Below are 18122 nucleotides of genomic sequence, written 5' to 3'. Positions count from 1 at the left end.
TGATCAACTTCAACATTAAAAAGCTTCTCTGTACTTGAGCCCCCATAACTAACAGACTATGTGCAACCCTGAGAGTAGTTCAAAAGTAGAGGTGGATCTCTGATAGATCTTTATCATGCATGAAAGAGATAAGCTGCTTAACTCATGGCTTTTGATGACTAGTTAAATTTCAAATCAGAGCGGTATTGAAAGTGCTGAATGGTATCTGGTGCCATCCATTGGTCTGTTGTTTCTATTTGTGCAAGACTTGGATAACTTTGCCAAAACTCCAAACTTGTTACACAAACACAATTTCTATTCTGGAAAAACTCATCAAAATGTCACTCATAATTGTATCAGCATTTAAAAATTCATCTAAGGAAATAATTATTTGTGATGAATAACTATGAGAAAATGATGATCACAAAATTTTACTTTTTCAAATATTTTTTAGATTCCGAGTTTTTTTTTTTGTTTTTTTATGAAACTTTAATTATTGACGCTTCAAATAAAATACTTTGGCGCATATAAACAATTCAAACCCCGATGTTTTATTCTTTTTAAAACAACGCCCTTAAAGTAAGATGGTTGTTTAACCATTAAATTGCAACTTAACAGAATTGAATGATCTCATATGAAATAGGAACACATAATAGAAATTAACATTAGAAATTTTCAAAGGAAAAGCTTATTTTCATATGAGTTGCTTCAAACCAATAAAAAGTGTAGAAATACTAAAAAAATATATAATGAAAAATTCTTAAAAACTAGATTTTATATATAAAAAAAATATAGTGCACTCGTAATCAGCCTGCCAAGTACTTGAATTTGAAATCTAAAAGATTTTTTTGCTTTCTTGTGTAATTGTATAAAAGATTATATTTTGATATAAAAAGATGTCTTTGTGCAATTATATTTGTGGATTTTAGAAAGCTTTTCAGTTCAAACAAGTCTATTACGAATGAAATACGTTCAGATTTGTAATAAATAAATAAAACGTGAAAGGTGTTTTACAACAGGGCTCCTGTTTTTAGGTAGTCATGCAATAAATATAATATTTAAAGCAGAAAGGGGGAGAAAGTCGTTGTTAAATGACAAAATTGTGAGTCAGACGGATAAATATTATATGTATTTATTTTTTTATTTTCTGTTAATCATTTTGAACACTTCTTTGCAGGGGTTTATGTTTATTTATTTTCATACAAAGTCAGAGCCGTTGATTGAGAGTGATGCATTGATCCTCTTTTTAAAAAAACCACCCCTTTTCTCAATTAATGGACTATGTAGGTCAGATAACAATTAAGATGGTTTTTATATTGTATATATAGACCATAGGAACAGGAGAATATGCGCATACATATACCCAAAATTTGCAGATTCAACAAAATTCCTTGTATCGTATCTACATATAAACAAAAAAATTGGATCAAAATAGAAGATTGCTTCTTGGATAGAAACAATCAAATTCATGAAGAAAAATATTATGTAGTTATTAAGGGAGTATAACAGGACAAAAAGGGAAGTTCATTGAACGGACTTAATCAATGAATGTTAAAATATGCATTACATATTTGAGAAAACAACGATTTTGATAGAATGGACGTTTTTCAAATAGGAATCCCGGATATTTATTAACTCAATTCTTCTTAGATAGAAAACGTAAAACTCCTTCGGATACAATCTCCACACCAGTTGGGTATATGGAGTTAATGTAATAATTTTTATCAGAGTGTCTATGAACATAACTCCTGATTGAAACATTTGATTTACCCCTTCGCATTGCAGATACTTTTTTCAAGAAAATAAAGCCTTAATTCCTTAATGCATTTATCACTCGCATTTAATGCTAAGACAAACATAAATTTAAGGCCTGTTGAGTACCATTACTCATGATGAATTAGTTAGAACTTAATAATAATTACTCAGACGCATAGTAATTTGTGGCTTTAGCCTTGATGAAGCAACATATAGGTATGTATAAATAAATATGAAAGGTAGAGTCCTTCAGATGAAAGAAATTCCCACAAACATGGTTTTTGCCTATCAAACCTCAGTAGAGTTTTATGTTAAAAGTAGATCAAATCATGCAAAGCATAAACAAAAAGTATTGGTCATGGTTTTGAACGAAGTAAAAGTGCATAGAAGTAAACAAACAATAAATGGCAAATGCATTTGAGAAGGAAAACCAAACTTATTATTCTTTATCAAATATATTTCATAATGTAAATAAATCATTAGGAGTGGCATTAAACTCAGTGACAGAAAAAATATTCAATTTCAAAAGGCATTTAAGTGGGAGGCTTCCTTATAAAGCTTTACATAACATGTACTTGGGCATATGTACATATTAATGATTACATCAGAAGCATTCGTACTTAAAAGCCTAGTTAACGAATTATTATATCTTTTTACTACATATTTAGGTGGAGATGGGTATAACGGGCGTGAGGCGTCCTTCAACTTCATAGGCATGAATCTTTCTATCAATAACTTCATTGATAATACCAGTTACATGGAAAAATGAAACACCCAGAAGTAGTCCCACATAGCCTCCTATCTCTGCTAAAAGAGATAGAACTTGGTAAAGATAATGCTCCTGGCTCAACATGACCTTAGGAGCATAGTAGAGTAAAAGCTCTCCATACGATTCATTAATAGTCTTATAGTTCTTTGCTCCAACGTTGATAATGAGGAAGGAACAAGGATCCAGACAGTCCTTCATTTGATTTGTTACTCTAAAAAGATATTATAAATTTGATACTTCAAGTTATAAATATATAGTTACTAGTGTTGAGACTCGGTCCAGCACCGAATTTTTTCTTTCGGTTCGGTCTTATGTGATTTTTCTAGACCGATTTGGACCAAAAAAATTTCAGTCTCACTTTGTAGACCGATTTTTTTTCGGTTTCAAATTACGGACCCGATTTTTTTGGGACCGAAGTAGGCCGAATTTTTCCTTTGGACCGATCTAGACCGAGTTTTTTTGTTGTACCGAACTAATTCGGTCAAAAAAAAATCATAACGGTCTCAAATCGGTCTAGGATTTCCAGACTGAAACCCAACACTAATAAATACGTACACCAATACTCGTAAACCAAATTATTCATACCTGTTATAAAACATCCAAAACGTCATATTTGTTTGATAGGGTGTTTCACAAATTCGAGAATTATTTCGTATAAAGGGTACAGCACAGTTCACAGCGCCATACATATGTCTTGCCATGGCATTGTACATACAAGTGTCGTAATCATCGTTACTACATGTCTTTAATCCATTTGGTTTGGTTTTAATGAGCATACGAGCATCCTGATAGTTGACTTGCGTCTCAATTCTCTCTCCAATGTTAACATGGTAGGCCATTCGTCCAGAGAGGTCAAGAAATTGACCTGTTTTGTGTAGATAAAACAAAATGGGTTCCTTACTAGAATCGAATATGTATGATTAATATGATGTGAGGAAAATTGTAAAACTGTTGATAAAAAAAGTTGATAGTTGTATGCCAGTTGCTAGAAGATTTGGCAAAGATGAGTTAATTATCTTTTTAGGATATTACCATTTAATTTTTACATTACATACAATATATATACGTTCTACTTTGGCAAATGTTTGAATTTGCTAGAGATCATCAATTTTCAATTAAAACTTACAACTTTAAATGCATATAATATACAGCACGTTCTTTGACTTTGAGTTGATACCCTGGATAAATGGTATAGCATTTCCCATAGGAACGATGTCTCTGCTCAGTAAACATCCTTGGATTATCCTGTCGAACGGGTATTTCCTTTCCAAAAATCCCTGCAATTTTACAGAAATATCGAATGTAAAATTGACCTACAAGTTCATTAAGAGTATAAGAAGCTGTGTCGTAGAGTTGAAGAGGAGATACATCCGAATTGTTGGATGTCCAACGAATTTTTCGTCCATCTACTGCATCATTATAATCCGCTTCTTCTGCAAACCCATTAGCAGCTAGAACCTCTGGTTTGTAACCCTTGATGTTGGGACAAACTGTTAATGCAGGGAACTCTGACTCTGTTTGATCGACTGAAAATAAAATATAATTGGAGAGGATCAAAAGGAACAATGGGGAATGGACAATTACCTATGGTGGATGACATATACGTCGGATGATCCAAATATTTAGCTAGGCATTGAGCACTTTGTAAAAGAAGGATCAGAGTGAGTCCGAATAATAGAAACACATAGATAAATCTCTTGAGCATTCGTAAAAACCATATCTTTTTTTCATTTGGGAGTTTTTTAGGAGGAGCAGTCCAGTCTTTACTAAGGACTTTTGATGAGTCACCCATGATGAGGTAATGGAACTTTATCTCTGTTTTTCAGCATTTATAAACAAAAATCTGTATCGAAGACAATAAGAAAAATAATTTTAAATAATTTATATATACATCTTTTGTACAAAATTTGAAAAGGGCTTTTACGAAGAAAAATAAAAGGTATTTTCTTTAGATTTTCGCAGAAGGGATTCAAATAAACGTGACATTTAAAGGGATACAGAGTGTTGAAACTTATAAAAAAACAAAATGAACTTTTCATGGGGAACAAAGTGAGGGGCATACGTTTTTATATAAATCAAAGGTCATAACCGTAATGCTCAACATAAATCCTCCTTGTTGACACACCCATTTTCTCTATTTCTCTACAACTATAAACCAGTCAACCATATTCTCCTCCTATCTTATATAAAATCTTTATAACAAACATATATCTTTGTATTTACAAAATATAGATGTTAAATATTTTTACTACATTTCCAAATAATTTTTAGCAACATCTTATTTCATAGGATGAAATGTGCAATTATAACTCAATGACCATAATTAATTCGTAGCGATTATCATTGAGAATTGGTTTTGTCTGCATACTAAGTCCTTCCATATAATTATCAAAAACATGCTCAAAACAAAAACACACATTGGTGATGTGTGTGTAAGTTACGAACAATCCCAGTCAAAAACCAGGCTATTTAAATGAAATGCTGGATCCGACCTATTATATATTTCCATCTTTATCCTACAAATCGGTGAGTGTGTACAAATGAATTCAAGCCTGAAAAGGAATTTATCTTTGAGCGCAGAATCCAAAACTGATATCAGTTTTCTTTAAGTCATCTGAATCCTAGTAATAGTAATTCGGGATTATCATCCTTCAGAGGCATTTTTACCTGTTACAAAAATTCCCAAATTAAAAGATGGATGAATAAAACTTATGTAAAAAGGGTGCTGAGTCCTGTTGCCACACCCAGGGCCTGTCTCCAGCCATTTCATGGACCTGGTAGGGCCATCCTCAACCATCTTCTTCACCTTGTCGACTAAGTCGGTGTCACTGACCTTCCTGTTGGCGCCCTCCTCCTTGGGTGCCCTCTTTATGGTGGCATCAACATCCCAGGTGTCCTCTAGCTTCTGACGGATACGCTGAACAGTCCATAAATTCACTCCTAAGGTTGAAGCAATCGTTGAATTGGAGATTTCATTATTAACCAATGCCATGACTACAGCGGACCTCGAAAGCTCCTCGTTCCACTTATAGCTATTTATCTCCTCATATGATGACGGCATGATGCTAACTGAACTACGTATCGTCAGCTGACGAGAATAGCTTTCATATTTGGTAAATGGTTTTTTATTTGATAATGGTGTCTTCAAGTTATCAAGGTTTAAAATAGGCGATAATTTGATCCCCGCTCCCTCTATATTATAGAAAAATATTCAATGTGTTTAAATCTCCCGCCCCGAAAAAATGAAGCTACAGCTTTGTTTTTTAATATTTATTAGGTTATAGAGAAGACACTTATTCAATGAAATCGCCTTGCCTTTTGAACTTGCCCTAGCTGGGGAATTATGGGCGGAGGTGGAGTCGTGCTGCCATAACCACAGCCTCTTGCCGGCCATATGCTGTATCCATGGGAACACTACCTCCTTACGAACCTTCAGGTAGACCTCAGTGTTGACAACTATCGTATGTAGCGTCAGCTCAATTCATCATATTAAAAAACAGACAAAAAAATGAGAATATATATATTAAAGCAAAGGTATTTTTGTCTGTTTGTAGACGCCAAATAACTCGGAGCAATGCAGGATGTTCTTGCCAGTAACTTAGATGTGTTATAAACTTTCTTTTAAATTGATTCAATTATTACACTCCTAGGGAGAAGACGTTATTTTTTAGCCTTCTTAGAATTAATTCTAATTTAGCGGCTTTAAATCAAGTCAGTGGCCCAGAAGGCCCTTTTAATTTTGTGCTTAAAGTGACAAAGGATTTACTGTCTAAATAGTGGTCCAAGGAACTCCATAAGTGTTGGAAAAAGATCAAAAAAGTATTTATCTATTCATATGGTCAAGATACTTTTAAGAAAAAGAATTATAAGGAAGGGGGGAAAAGACGGATTAATACGTGAGTGAAAGAAAGGGGTGAGCCTATGAATAAAGGAATTGTTGAAATTCGAGATGGGAAGAATGGAATAAGAAAAGTATATGACATTAGTATAAATAGGGAGATAATAGCTTAAATTCTTATTGAGCTGGGCTTAGATTACGAAGATATGATTTCTTATTCTAAATTATGGAACTATGGAGAAGTTAAAAATGATCATGAAACAGTAGAAAAAATTGACAAGAAAGAAAACTGTTTTAAGATCAACTGTTTTAACAAAAAAGAATGAAAAGAGAGTAATAGATTATGAGCTCATGAAGGCAGTACAGGATTGAAGAAAAGAACGTTTAGAATTCCAAATGCGGCAAGGATCCCTTACCCGGAGGAAATAACTTCAGAAATGGAGTTTTTGGGTGAAGATGTTGAGGCTTACTATCAAGCACCGAGATAGGAAGAATATGAAGGAGAATACCCCAAAAAAATATTCAAAAACCCAGTAAGGTCCATGAATATTGCTGTAAAAATGAAGACTTCGATAGTACGATGTACGGCTCCAATGTCTAAATTGCTTTCAGTTTGGACATGCTCGTATCAATTCCAGCGAAAGAAGACTACAAATTAAGGAATATGAAGCTGTATTAAACCAGAAAATTAAATAACCAAAGATAAGGAAAGTTTGAATGGTGAGTCAAAAAAAAAAGGGAATACAATCGACACATCAAAGGGAAATAATGAAACCATTATGATGAAAACGAAAACGATTTATATTCGAGAGAAAATGCTGTTCCGAGCAAAGAAACAAAAAAGAAAATGCCCAACCAAAGTAACAGAAGGGAACTATAACGAAAAAGGACAACAAGGAAATAACATCCTTAGAGGATCAAAACAACGCCGCTAACAAATCTGCAACGAATTGTGGAGAAAGAAATATAAAGATGGGAGAGGAATCAGCCACAAACGAAGAAAATTAATCGAATGGTCAGTATAGAAATGGGTAAAAGCTCCTGACTCCTGTCACTAAGATTGGAGTTGGAACAAAGAAGAGAACAAGGGAGAAATTCCTAAAAAAAGAAACTACTAGAAATTATCTTAATAATATATCAAAGAACAATATACTGCCGTCTAGATGCAGGTTTGGATCTAATACGAAAAGAACGATATCTGAATCCTAACCTTCCCCGAACACCCCAATACAACCCCCTAAGCAACATAAAAAGCATGACCATTTCTCTCTTAACATTACATGTAAACTCCTTACAAAACTTAAGTCGTAAATATACCGTCATTAGATTCAGTATGTTTTTAAATTTACCCCATAATGTAATACTCTGTGATCTGTGATCTTGAAGTAAATGAAAACATTATAAACATAATTCATGACGTATTTACAAAGATACAATACGGCGTAGTTCTGCGTATTTCTGCTAGTACAATCAATGATGCAAAAAATCAAAAATATGTGCGGAAGGAAGGGATCTATTTGGTCTATAAGAATGCGTGAGTGTCTCCACAATATTGAATTCATTTCCAGAAGTGACATCACATTCAAGATTGCAGTGTGTGCGACAAGAAATAATCATAAGTAAAGTTAAAAATATATATCTTCTAATGAATAAGAATGGCATAGCATCGAATGACTCTGAGTACATATGTAGAGAGATCGAAAATTTTTACTCCAAACAATACTCATGTTATGAGTGTACGAAAGAAGTCAAATGCAGAAGATGCATGAGGTGCATTGCCCCTTTTTGTGAAGAATTAAGATGTGAACCTGATGATGAATAGGAGAAGAAGATAAAAACCAAGTTGATAAATATTTGGCATGTGAATCAATTAAGAATGCCATAAAAATTGCCAAGCTTAATTAATTCCCTGGGCCGTCTGGCTTTACATTTGAATTTTATAAAAAGTACGTTGACCTTTCAACTCCATTTTTGTTCTTTTTTTATAAAAAGGTGATGGGCCTAGGATATTTTCCATAATTTGCATCGGATGGACGGATAGTTCTAATTCCAAAGATAGCAAGAACATTGGATATCTGAAAAATTACCGCCCATTAACCGTGCAAAAGGGTATATAGAAGATATTTTCATATGTATTGGCAAATAGAATGTAGAGTACTAATAAATATTTTCTCCACCCCTCTCAATATGGCTTTTTGAAGAACAAACATACGGATATTGTTTTCTTAACGGTGCAGACCTTCTTAGGATCTCAAAATAATATTTCATTAATGGCAATAGACTTTGCTAAAGCGTTCGACGCGGTGTCTCACAAATACATCATTCGTACAATATATAAGAAAGGATTTGGGGAATCTAATCATTAGAATGTTGGGAAATTCCTTGTGAAAGGTCTGGCACGCCTGTTACGCATGGAAATCAGGAACCTTACTTTAGGAACAAGAAAGAAGTAAGACAGGGTTTGCAATTTTGTTCATCATAGGTATTGACATTCAGAAGGACAACACCATAATAGGCTTCCGATTATGCTATTATGCTGCCGATCTAACATTGTTTTTAAGTGCAAACCCCTTGGATATTATTGATCAATAAAAAGGGTCATGGTACTTCTAAGAGATTTTTCATACATATCGTCATTAAATATTATATACTGAGTTCTTACGAAGGCCATTATAGGAAAAGGCTGGTTAAAGTTTCCGGTCTTTAACGGAAATTAAATTACTAGGATCTTGGGTGGGAAATTCAGGATGCCAGAAAAATAAATAAGAAATTGTCGGATTAATTGGACGGGCTAGCTCCTTTTTCAATAGCATGAACCTAAATACCGGGCCGAGCAAAATTATTTACTGATGATGTAAATATACTTTTTAAGAGGTTTTGTGGCAACCAATCTGATTGTTTCGTATTTTTACTGTTAAAATAAACAAAATCCTTCCTGTGAGAGCGTAACAACTTCCATACGTGTCCAATCAGGAAACAAAGAGGATCGAAATTGCAGCCCTCCTCCGAGCGGGAGTGCCTCATAACAACATTAAGGAACAGGTTGGGGCCTCGTTGAAGACAATTTACAACGTTTCCAAGCGCTTGGAGGCTGGGGGTGATCTCAAGCATTCCCCTGGGGCTGGCAGGAAGCCCACTGTCTCAACAAGACAAGTAAAGGCAGTGTTCAAGAGGACTACCAACAGGTCCATTGCCGACATGGCCAGAAAGATGGGAACGTCGAGATCAACTGTTTCAAGGGCATTGGAAAGGGCTGGAGGAAAGTCCCTGAGGCGTACTGAACGCCCTCTGCTAACTGAACGTAACGAGAAGTCAGACTTGAGTGTGCCAAGAAAATCTTGAATTATATCAAAAGCTCATCTGGACGCATCATCATTTTTTTCAGATGAGAAAACTTTTACGGTCGATCCTATTTTCAACAGGCAAAATGACCGTGTTGTGAGCTTTGGAGAGGTGCAAGATGAGCACCGCTATGTGTCAACAACAAAGCGCCCTGCTTCGGTGATGATGTTGGGTTTCGTGGCCTCCAACGAGAAGGCCATGAAGCCGATATGGTTCCCCACTGGCTACAAATTAACAGCGGAGGATTATGTGAAGATTCTGGCGTCCAAGGTCCTTCCGTGGATCAAATCCATAGTCGGCAACTCTCCTTGGGTTTTTCAACAAGACTACTGGCCCCCTCAGAGCCCAGATCTGAACCCACTAGACTTATCTATCTAGGCGCACGTGGAGACCAAGGCCTGCAAAAAACGACACAAGAACATAAATGCCTTAAAGGCTGCTGTCAACAAGGCCTGGGCCTCCATGGACGCCGATTACATCCAGCAAGTCTGTGGCAGCTTCAGACGTCGCCTGACCAGTGTCATTGAGTCAAATGGTGGCTACATTGATTAAATTTGATCACAAACTATTTTATTATTCTAAAAATGTATGAATAAATTGTTTCTAAGTCATTCAAAATGTCATTATTGTACGCGATATGTTCTGAACAAAAATCGGTAAATAATTCTGCACAGCCTGGTATGTGGAACAAAATTAAAGAATGGAATATTTACGTCATCCCAACAGTAATCCACCTAATGAAGATCACTCCATATGATGAGAGAACAGCAAAAAATTTAAATGTGATAGAGTTTTCTTTCTTCCAGCTAAAGAAAAAGAAGAATACACGGACCAATAAATACGGGAGGTTTATCTGTATTGAGTATCTCAGAGATGTGGAAGGTTTTGAATTTTTATTTTTAAGGAAAATGTGAGACAGTGAAGAATTTTAGAGCGAAACCCTCAAAATTTTCTACTGAGATCCTTAACAATAATATTAGAGAGAACGATGCTTTGTATAATGTACGAACGGGCCTGGGACAGTTGAAACAAAGGGCCCTGCTTTGTATTTTCTAATATATTAAAACACCAGGATTCGAAATATTAGTCATGTAATTGTCAAACAAATTACATTCGTTGATTAATACAATTCATTTGTGCATAACCGAAGAAGGAAATTAACACTGTTGATTGAATTCATACATATAAACTAGATGTTTAACTACAGGGCAGCAATTTTTTTTTTTTTTTTTTTTTTTGACGTTATTCGTTCGCTTAACACCTTCTGAATGTGTTGTCGAAGTATAGAACTATTGAAATTTACAATTAATAGTATTATATATGAATTGGAATAACTATATTTGATATTTTCCAGTCATAATAATTTTTTATTGTATAAGATGAGACAATGTATTGATTTAAAGGGTACTGAGAGATTCAGTGACCATGATTTTTAAGTAGTGGGATAAAAATAAAATAATTTGTGTCAATAAATCAATTATTATATATATTAGTTGTTGTTTTTTCGACAATCGGCAATAATCAAAGACTTTGACCTTTAAAATATGACTAATAGAAAAAGTAACACACATCACACAAGAATATTAAAACATTTTAAAAAGAAAATCATCTCTTGTGTCCACCATCTTCGCCAATCCTTCGCTCGATATGAGGCCTACAGAATTTGCAGGCCATGACCATGTCCATGGAGAAGACTTTATCCAGTAATAGCTGATGGAGGCCTTCAAGGAGTCGATGTTGTTGCATGAATTGGCAAAGACCTTCCTCTGTAACTCTGGTCTTCCCTTCCCAAATGGCACCTTTACTTCTTTCAACAAGTTTTGGTTCTTGCGTGCCTCATAAGAGGGGGTGCAGTCTTGTTAAAACATGAACTCGAGACCATTGACCTCAGCTTTCATCCAGGTTATCAATTGGCCAGATAGGAGTTCACAGTACCTCTTGGACCCACGCTCTCATTTCGATCAAAGAAGAGAGGAAGCATGGCACTGCCGTTGCTCTCAATGACACGAAGGGGCATGATGCTGCCCGGAAGCTTGCTTTACAGAAGTGGGGGATATTTTTTCTCTCTGTGGCCAACCATCAGTCGTTCTTAATGTTGTGAGCCCTGTTGACAGTCCATTATTTCTCATCCGAATAAAAAAATGATCCGGTTACCCTGGGACTTCAAATTGTTCAGAAATTTTCTTCTGTTGGTAGCCCGGTTGCCTTTCATTTTGCCTCTAAGGAATTGTCTTTTGTTGAAGTGGTGTGATTCACCTTTAGGTCAGTGTTTATAGCCCTGGAGGCTATTGCATGGAATACTTGGGACTTTTTGGCAGGAACGTTAATCAAAGTCCCATGAGATGATTTAAGGACTGTTTCAGTCCTACGAGGAATTTGAGAGTGTGTTTTTTTATTACTTGTGAGCTTTCTCTTATATGCCACATACTCCTTCCAATTGCTATAGATGTCATAGACTGTGTTTTTTTGAATACCCGAGCATCTTCCTGATGTACACTGCTCTGTGCCCCACGCAAGCCAATTAAATGATGTTCTTTCCTCCAGATCTCCTTCATCGTAAATAGTTGTTTTGAGTTAAAATTTCCACAACTAACTTAAAGCTAACGCTCAACCTCTCATTTAAAATTGAAATAACTGTAACCGACTTAAATGCTTTCCTCATTGTTCAAAATGTAGTTAAAGAGTGTACAGATTTACTTGAACAACCCTGTATAATAAAACTATGTTCAAAGATGTCCTTATTGGTTTTAGGAGGTAAATGATTTTGTGATCAGAGAGTCTCGTTCCGTGGAAGAGGTATCCTTTGCTTAGTATCTAAGATAGGGAAGATGTGTTCATCTTTTTGTTCAATTTATGTAGAGCTTAATAACATCTTTAATGGCAAGTCTATGATATACATATGTGAGAAATGTGACCAAGTCTTTCGAGGTTGCATCCATTGTCTTTCGTATTTCCGAATGAAGGAAAAATAGACACAAACCTGACTTGTACCTTTTCCAAGGACTTAATCAAATAGTCTATAGGAGGATTTCCGATATTAGATCCGTATATTGAGATTAAGAGGACATCAAGTAAAAATTACAGTGTTCCATTTATTATCAAACTTTATCACAACCTGTGATAAAGTTTGATCGGAAAGAAAATTATTTTATAAACTTGCAAAGTAATGGAAAAAAAATCGTGCCCATATCTGTATAATATCAATGAAACGTTCAGAAAAGGATATTTTAAATAATGAAGCCCCTAAAATGTGAATCATGGTTTCCTAAAAAGTGAATAAATATTAGACAGTAATCAAGTAGGTTTATAATTTATTAACCGTAGTACCCGACATTAGCCCGAGTAATTAGGCTTCTACGAACCTACTAACTGAGTCCAAAAAGGACTTACAATTATTATTTGCACTTTCAAAGCCGTTTTAAGGATTTTTATCTGGAAAGAAAGTGGGAGGAGTTGACTAGATCCAAATTTTATCTATTTTAAATCGATGTGCCTATCATATTTTTATATTCAACGAAAAAATTTGAAAGTTTTTTTATATGCATACAAAATATGACACTCTATGATCAAATATATATATATATAGTTGAACAACTTGACTTTTCTCATATTATTAAATAAATAAAATCGCCAACATAATTCTCCTTTTTACATCTGCCTACCATTTTTGCGTCTTTTGTTAGTTACCAGAACTATGGCAAAATTTATTGATCGATTTTGATCAAACTCGCTAGGAAGATTAGGTATGGAGGCCATTAAATTTTTAGAAGTCAAGTTCATGGCTCAAGGTAACACCAAATATAAAAATGACCAATTGATCATCATTTTGGAACAAATTGACATATATAACTCAACTTGATTTTAGGAGGATGCTCTGCTCTCTACCGAGTGGTCATGTGCTGTGCAATATATTTATAATCTTAATTAAATGATTTCATTTTTAACAAATTTATTAAATGTTTGATAACAATAATTGTCTTTTGTACCAAAATATTTAGAAATTTGACAACTAATTTTTTGTTAAGAGAAGGGGGTTTACTACTTCCACCCACATACACACCATTTGAAGGGCCATGACCCTTCTGAAACTAAGTTTCGAAGAGAAAAAATATTCTAGGACAATGTTTCTTTAAACTATTTTCAATCCAGGGACCTTTCAATTGTGAAAAAAATCTCAAGGCACCCCTGTGTACAATATGATTAAAAATGACAATGAACGAGAGCATGCAAATATTTTGTACACGTATTTAGACGAGACAGTAATGAACAGAGCTTAATACGAACTATAAATAATTTGCATGCATATTTCACAAATATCCAGTCCAAAAAAATCCAGAAATTGAATTTAGATTTGAAGTGACCCAGTTTATAAAACAAGGAGAAGATTTCTTACCAATTAATTGTCAAAAGCACCCCTGATACAGTCAAGGGCATTCGTGTGTGCTGTCGTACCCATTTTGAGAAACGCTGTTCTGTCAAATTGTTTTGATTCTTTTTTTTGGTCTTATATTTAAATAAAACTCGTATTTTATAAATAAAAAATATGATTTAAATGTTGCTTTTATAAATATAACATTTTTTGTCTGTTTTTTTTAAATGGGGAATGTTTACTCATGTGAAAGTTGAGCCACTGTCATCCACAAACCTTTAGTCATAGGCCTGCCTACTGTATTTTTTCATTATTTTTTTAATGGTCCATGTAATTGGTCATTTTATATTATTACAAGCAGAATTGCATTGTTACAAAAAATAGAATTACCCTAAAATGGAACACTATTGATTAGATTTTCAAAGAAATTCAACCACCATGCTGAACATTAATGATTGTACAATGTACCACATATACATATATTTATAAATAGGGGATTCAATTACATTTAATTGGTATATTATAACTTCATACTAGATACAGTGTATACAAAATATGGTTGAAAACAAAGGGAAATGAGAATACTTTACATAGTATTAATTATTAAGAATGGAACATGAAATGATTGGAGCTCATTCAATCTGTTGCCCTGTTGTTAAAAATATTGTTTATCTACACGACAAAACAATACACACTCTAAATGTTGTACATTCAAAACTTGAACAATACACATCAATATCAAAAAACATTCTTCATAATATATACAGAGTTTATAAGCAAAACGCGGACTGCTAATAAATGTTAATTATGTAATTAAAATAGAGAAGTTTTGGGATTTCCCCCATCATATTCCGAATTTCTTGTCCTTTCTGCATAAGTAACCATTTCTCAAATATTTCATCTGAGTGACAAAAATAGCAAAAAGGCTGAGGATCTCAGGCCTTCGGGATGCAAAAATTGAGGTGTCAGAGATTATTGACATTGTGAAGTGCTCTAGGAGCCTTATTTTCAAGGTGGCCAAGATGGAAAAGGATGCAAAAGACCTTTCAAGGAAAGAAGGAAGTGGGAGGCACAACTTGAAAAGAGATTCTGAGTTTAGAAATTTTCTGAAAATTAGATGGAAGGTATCATTGTATGAAAGGGCATACTTAAATATATAAAAAAAGAAGCATTCTAAAATAAATTAAAAAAATTAAATTAAAGCAGTCTAAATTTCCAATTTGTTTAATTTGCAATCCTTCCAAAAGAAAACTTTTTGATCCTAAGTTATAGTCTATAACTTATAGAACAGCTCCAATTTGGGGAAAATATTTCAGATATACTTCTTCTTCTCCTTGGATGAAAGTAATGGGTATCATATATGCCATCAAATCTACGGAGTCAGGAAACAAAAAAAAAAGAGGAGCATAAATGAACTTTAAAAATATGAAAGAACCTCAGATCGGAACTTGGTTCATAATGCCATCAAGATTTCTATCAAAATGACTAAGACACTTCTTCCACATACTATACTCGTTGAGATATGTCTAAAAAAGCTCTCCATATGTAAAAATTAATCCTAACCGTCTGAGCATACCCTTGAAATGACTCCACAAAGACTCAATCGTCTAAACTCCTGTCTATGGATCCCCAAAGTTATACTTATGCACAACAGTAATGCATGCCATATCTGATTCATTCCCAAGGTTGCAATAGGCTGTTCAATCGTCAGAAATGATAGTTGCTCCAGGTGAAACGTAAAGACTTATTCGAACAATTGTGATTGATAAAATTATAACACAATTCAGTGATACTTAGTTATACTATATATATGTAGATTTCATATAGGTAATAAAACAAATAATTAAGTTTGAGCAGGGGACAACATTATAAACTGTAAACTAAGCGTCAATATGATCAAATTTGAGTTGCTCATATCTTTTAAATAAGAAACTTAATTTAAATTGTGTTATTAATAATAGACGTGTTTATTATTTAGTTGTTGCTTATTTACGGTTATTGTATAGCTTATAGGTATAGAAATATACAGTAAATGCTTCCATGATTGTATAATCCTACCTGTAAACTTATTCCAACAATTATGATCGATTAAATCAAATGATAATAAATGTAATATAATATTAAGACTTATAATTAGGTAAAAAATAATTAAGTTTGAATAAGTACCCTGATTATAGACTGGTAACTAAGGGTAAGAATACTTCAATTAGGCCTTGAATTCACTCTTGTCCGAGTTCATCGATGTTCAACATGAAATTCTACTGTCATGATGATTGATGGTGAAAATAAGAAAAAGTTGTAATGCCTTACGTAATTAGAAATGATCTCCGGTCTCATCTTTCATTCAACGGATGGAATCCCAGAGAACTCATCCCCTTCCCTCCTCCGAATACAGACAATGAGACCTTCCCTCTACTTACGTGACGCTTCAAAGTGCTAATTCACCGAATAACTCGAAAAGGTCGAGATCCTTCTCCACTTCATCCCTCAATATATTTTTGCTTCACTTTGCGTCCCTCGAAAAAGTCGAGATCCTTTGCCTCCGTCAATATTTTCCTCGTTTCTCTTCGCGGCGTTCATTCGCTTGACGTACCAAAGTTATTTCCTTATTATTAAAAGGTTGCAATAATTGAATTTCAACTATCCTCTGTCGCTCTCTCCAATTTCGAGATAAAAAGAAAAAGTATGCCTTGTGGAAAAAACTTATACAGGATACCCATGATTGGTTGGAGACTATTAAGCAAGGTTGTGCCCGGTTCAAGTTCAACGGTTATATTGGCTCCGGTCTCGATTCTTTTATTGCAACAGTTTCGGTATCGGTTTCCCATCTTCAGTCTCGGTTATTGTTTATATAAGCTCAGTTCGGGGTAACAGACACATAAAACATGAAGATTTTCCCAGGAAATAATTTTAGATACGATTAGGGCTGCATCTACCTTATTTACAGAGTATGTAGTGCACCAAATTCCAGCAGGGCCTCGAAAACTAAAGTTGCTTAAGACAATTGTTTTCCAAGTGGGGACTGTGAGGGGAGGCTAGGGGTTGGGGTGCAGGAAGATGGAGAATTGAGGATGGTTTTCAGTCTACAGTTACAGAGTACACATGTTTTGCATAAAGGAGTCCCCACCTAAAAGTGTATTAGTGTAGGGTGGCCTTGGCATTGTAAGTTTGGGAAACCCCGGCTTAAGAAATACTATAGTTATTATATTAAAGGCCCGGACAATCTTAGTAGCAGGCCTGGATCCATAATCTACCTACCCCTTACCTCTTTTATTTACACCGTCTGGTCCCTAAAACTACTTTTTCAGATCTATAAGAAGCCCTTAGCTATTTGGAACTTTGATACAACTGTTTCACCCTTGCACGTATAAAAAATCATTGGAAAACATTGCAATTACACAAAAACAACTTATTAAATTGACTTATTGATTAAAGCTACATTTTTTTTAAAGAATATATATTGTATTTTCTTTACATATTTTATATAGAACAAAAGCACAAGAACCACGACCGATAAGCAATATGTTGCAGTCTCGGTTCCAGTTTTAGCGGCTCAAGAACCTATATTACCTTTGTAGAAAGATTATATTACCCTATCCTTGTTGCCGAGTAAGATTACACAAAGGCTTAATAGATCCGGGAAAAGGTGAGAAATGGTCAAGTAACTTACTCGTGAAAGGTTTTTTGGTAGTCCTTCATTAATATACCCTAGAAACGTACAGTATTTACACGTGATTAATCAACTAATTCATTCGTATTTAATATATATGTCTTTTTACAAAAAGGGCCATGCACAGCTATCTTCCATACTAAGGTACGACCAAGTATCAATTTTGGTCTCCTCTTGAGTAGGAACACGTCCCTATCTTGGTTCATTGTCAAAACTTAGTTTCCCTAGGCGTTCTAAAGAGTTCACCATTTGGTTCGAGGATCCATTCATCCTTTTTTCTTCTCATATTTCAACCAAATAGAGCTCTGATGGAGAGCTCTTCTCCCTTATTCTATTCTTCATCTTGGACATATTGAAAATCAGGCTACTTCAGCACTTCATAATATCCATAATCTTCGCC

At 34.5% G+C, this 18122-nt stretch overlaps 1 protein-coding gene across 1 annotated transcript; it reads right to left on the bottom strand.

Annotated features, from left to right (window-relative positions):
• Positions 1 to 2170: 2170 nt before the first annotated feature.
• On the bottom strand, positions 2171 to 4302 carry LOC121128602 (uncharacterized). Its single transcript, XM_040724198.2, has 4 exons — positions 4088 to 4302; positions 3630 to 4029; positions 3089 to 3403; positions 2171 to 2714 (listed from the first exon to the last, which is right to left on the bottom strand). The coding sequence occupies exons 1-4, from the start codon at positions 4293 to 4295 to the stop codon at positions 2399 to 2401; spliced, it is 1239 nt and encodes a 412-aa protein (XP_040580132.1). The 5' UTR covers positions 4296 to 4302; the 3' UTR covers positions 2171 to 2398.
• Positions 4303 to 18122: the final 13820 nt, after the last annotated feature.

The sequence above is a fragment of the Lepeophtheirus salmonis genome, chromosome 13 (assembly GCF_016086655.4).
Source record: "Lepeophtheirus salmonis chromosome 13, UVic_Lsal_1.4, whole genome shotgun sequence".
Lineage (NCBI taxonomy): Eukaryota > Metazoa > Arthropoda > Copepoda > Siphonostomatoida > Caligidae > Lepeophtheirus > Lepeophtheirus salmonis.
Note: the sequence above shows the minus strand (reverse complement) of the source record. Positions and strands in the feature narration are given on the sequence as shown.

What these genes read in the sequence shown, in the direction of transcription:
- LOC121128602 (XM_040724198.2), bottom strand. Translation starts at nt 4,295, where the DNA reads ATGGGTGACTCATCAAAAGTCCTTAGTAAAGACTGGACTGCTCCTCCT. An exon ending in GTATATGTCATCCACCATAG is followed by an intron (nt 4,030 to 4,087) that starts GTAATTGTCCAT and finishes TTTTATTTTCAG; the next exon opens with TCGATCAAACAGAGTCAGAG. An exon ending in TTTTGGATGTTTTATAACAG is followed by an intron (nt 2,715 to 3,088) that starts GTATGAATAATT and finishes ATATCTTTTTAG; the next exon opens with AGTAACAAATCAAATGAAGG.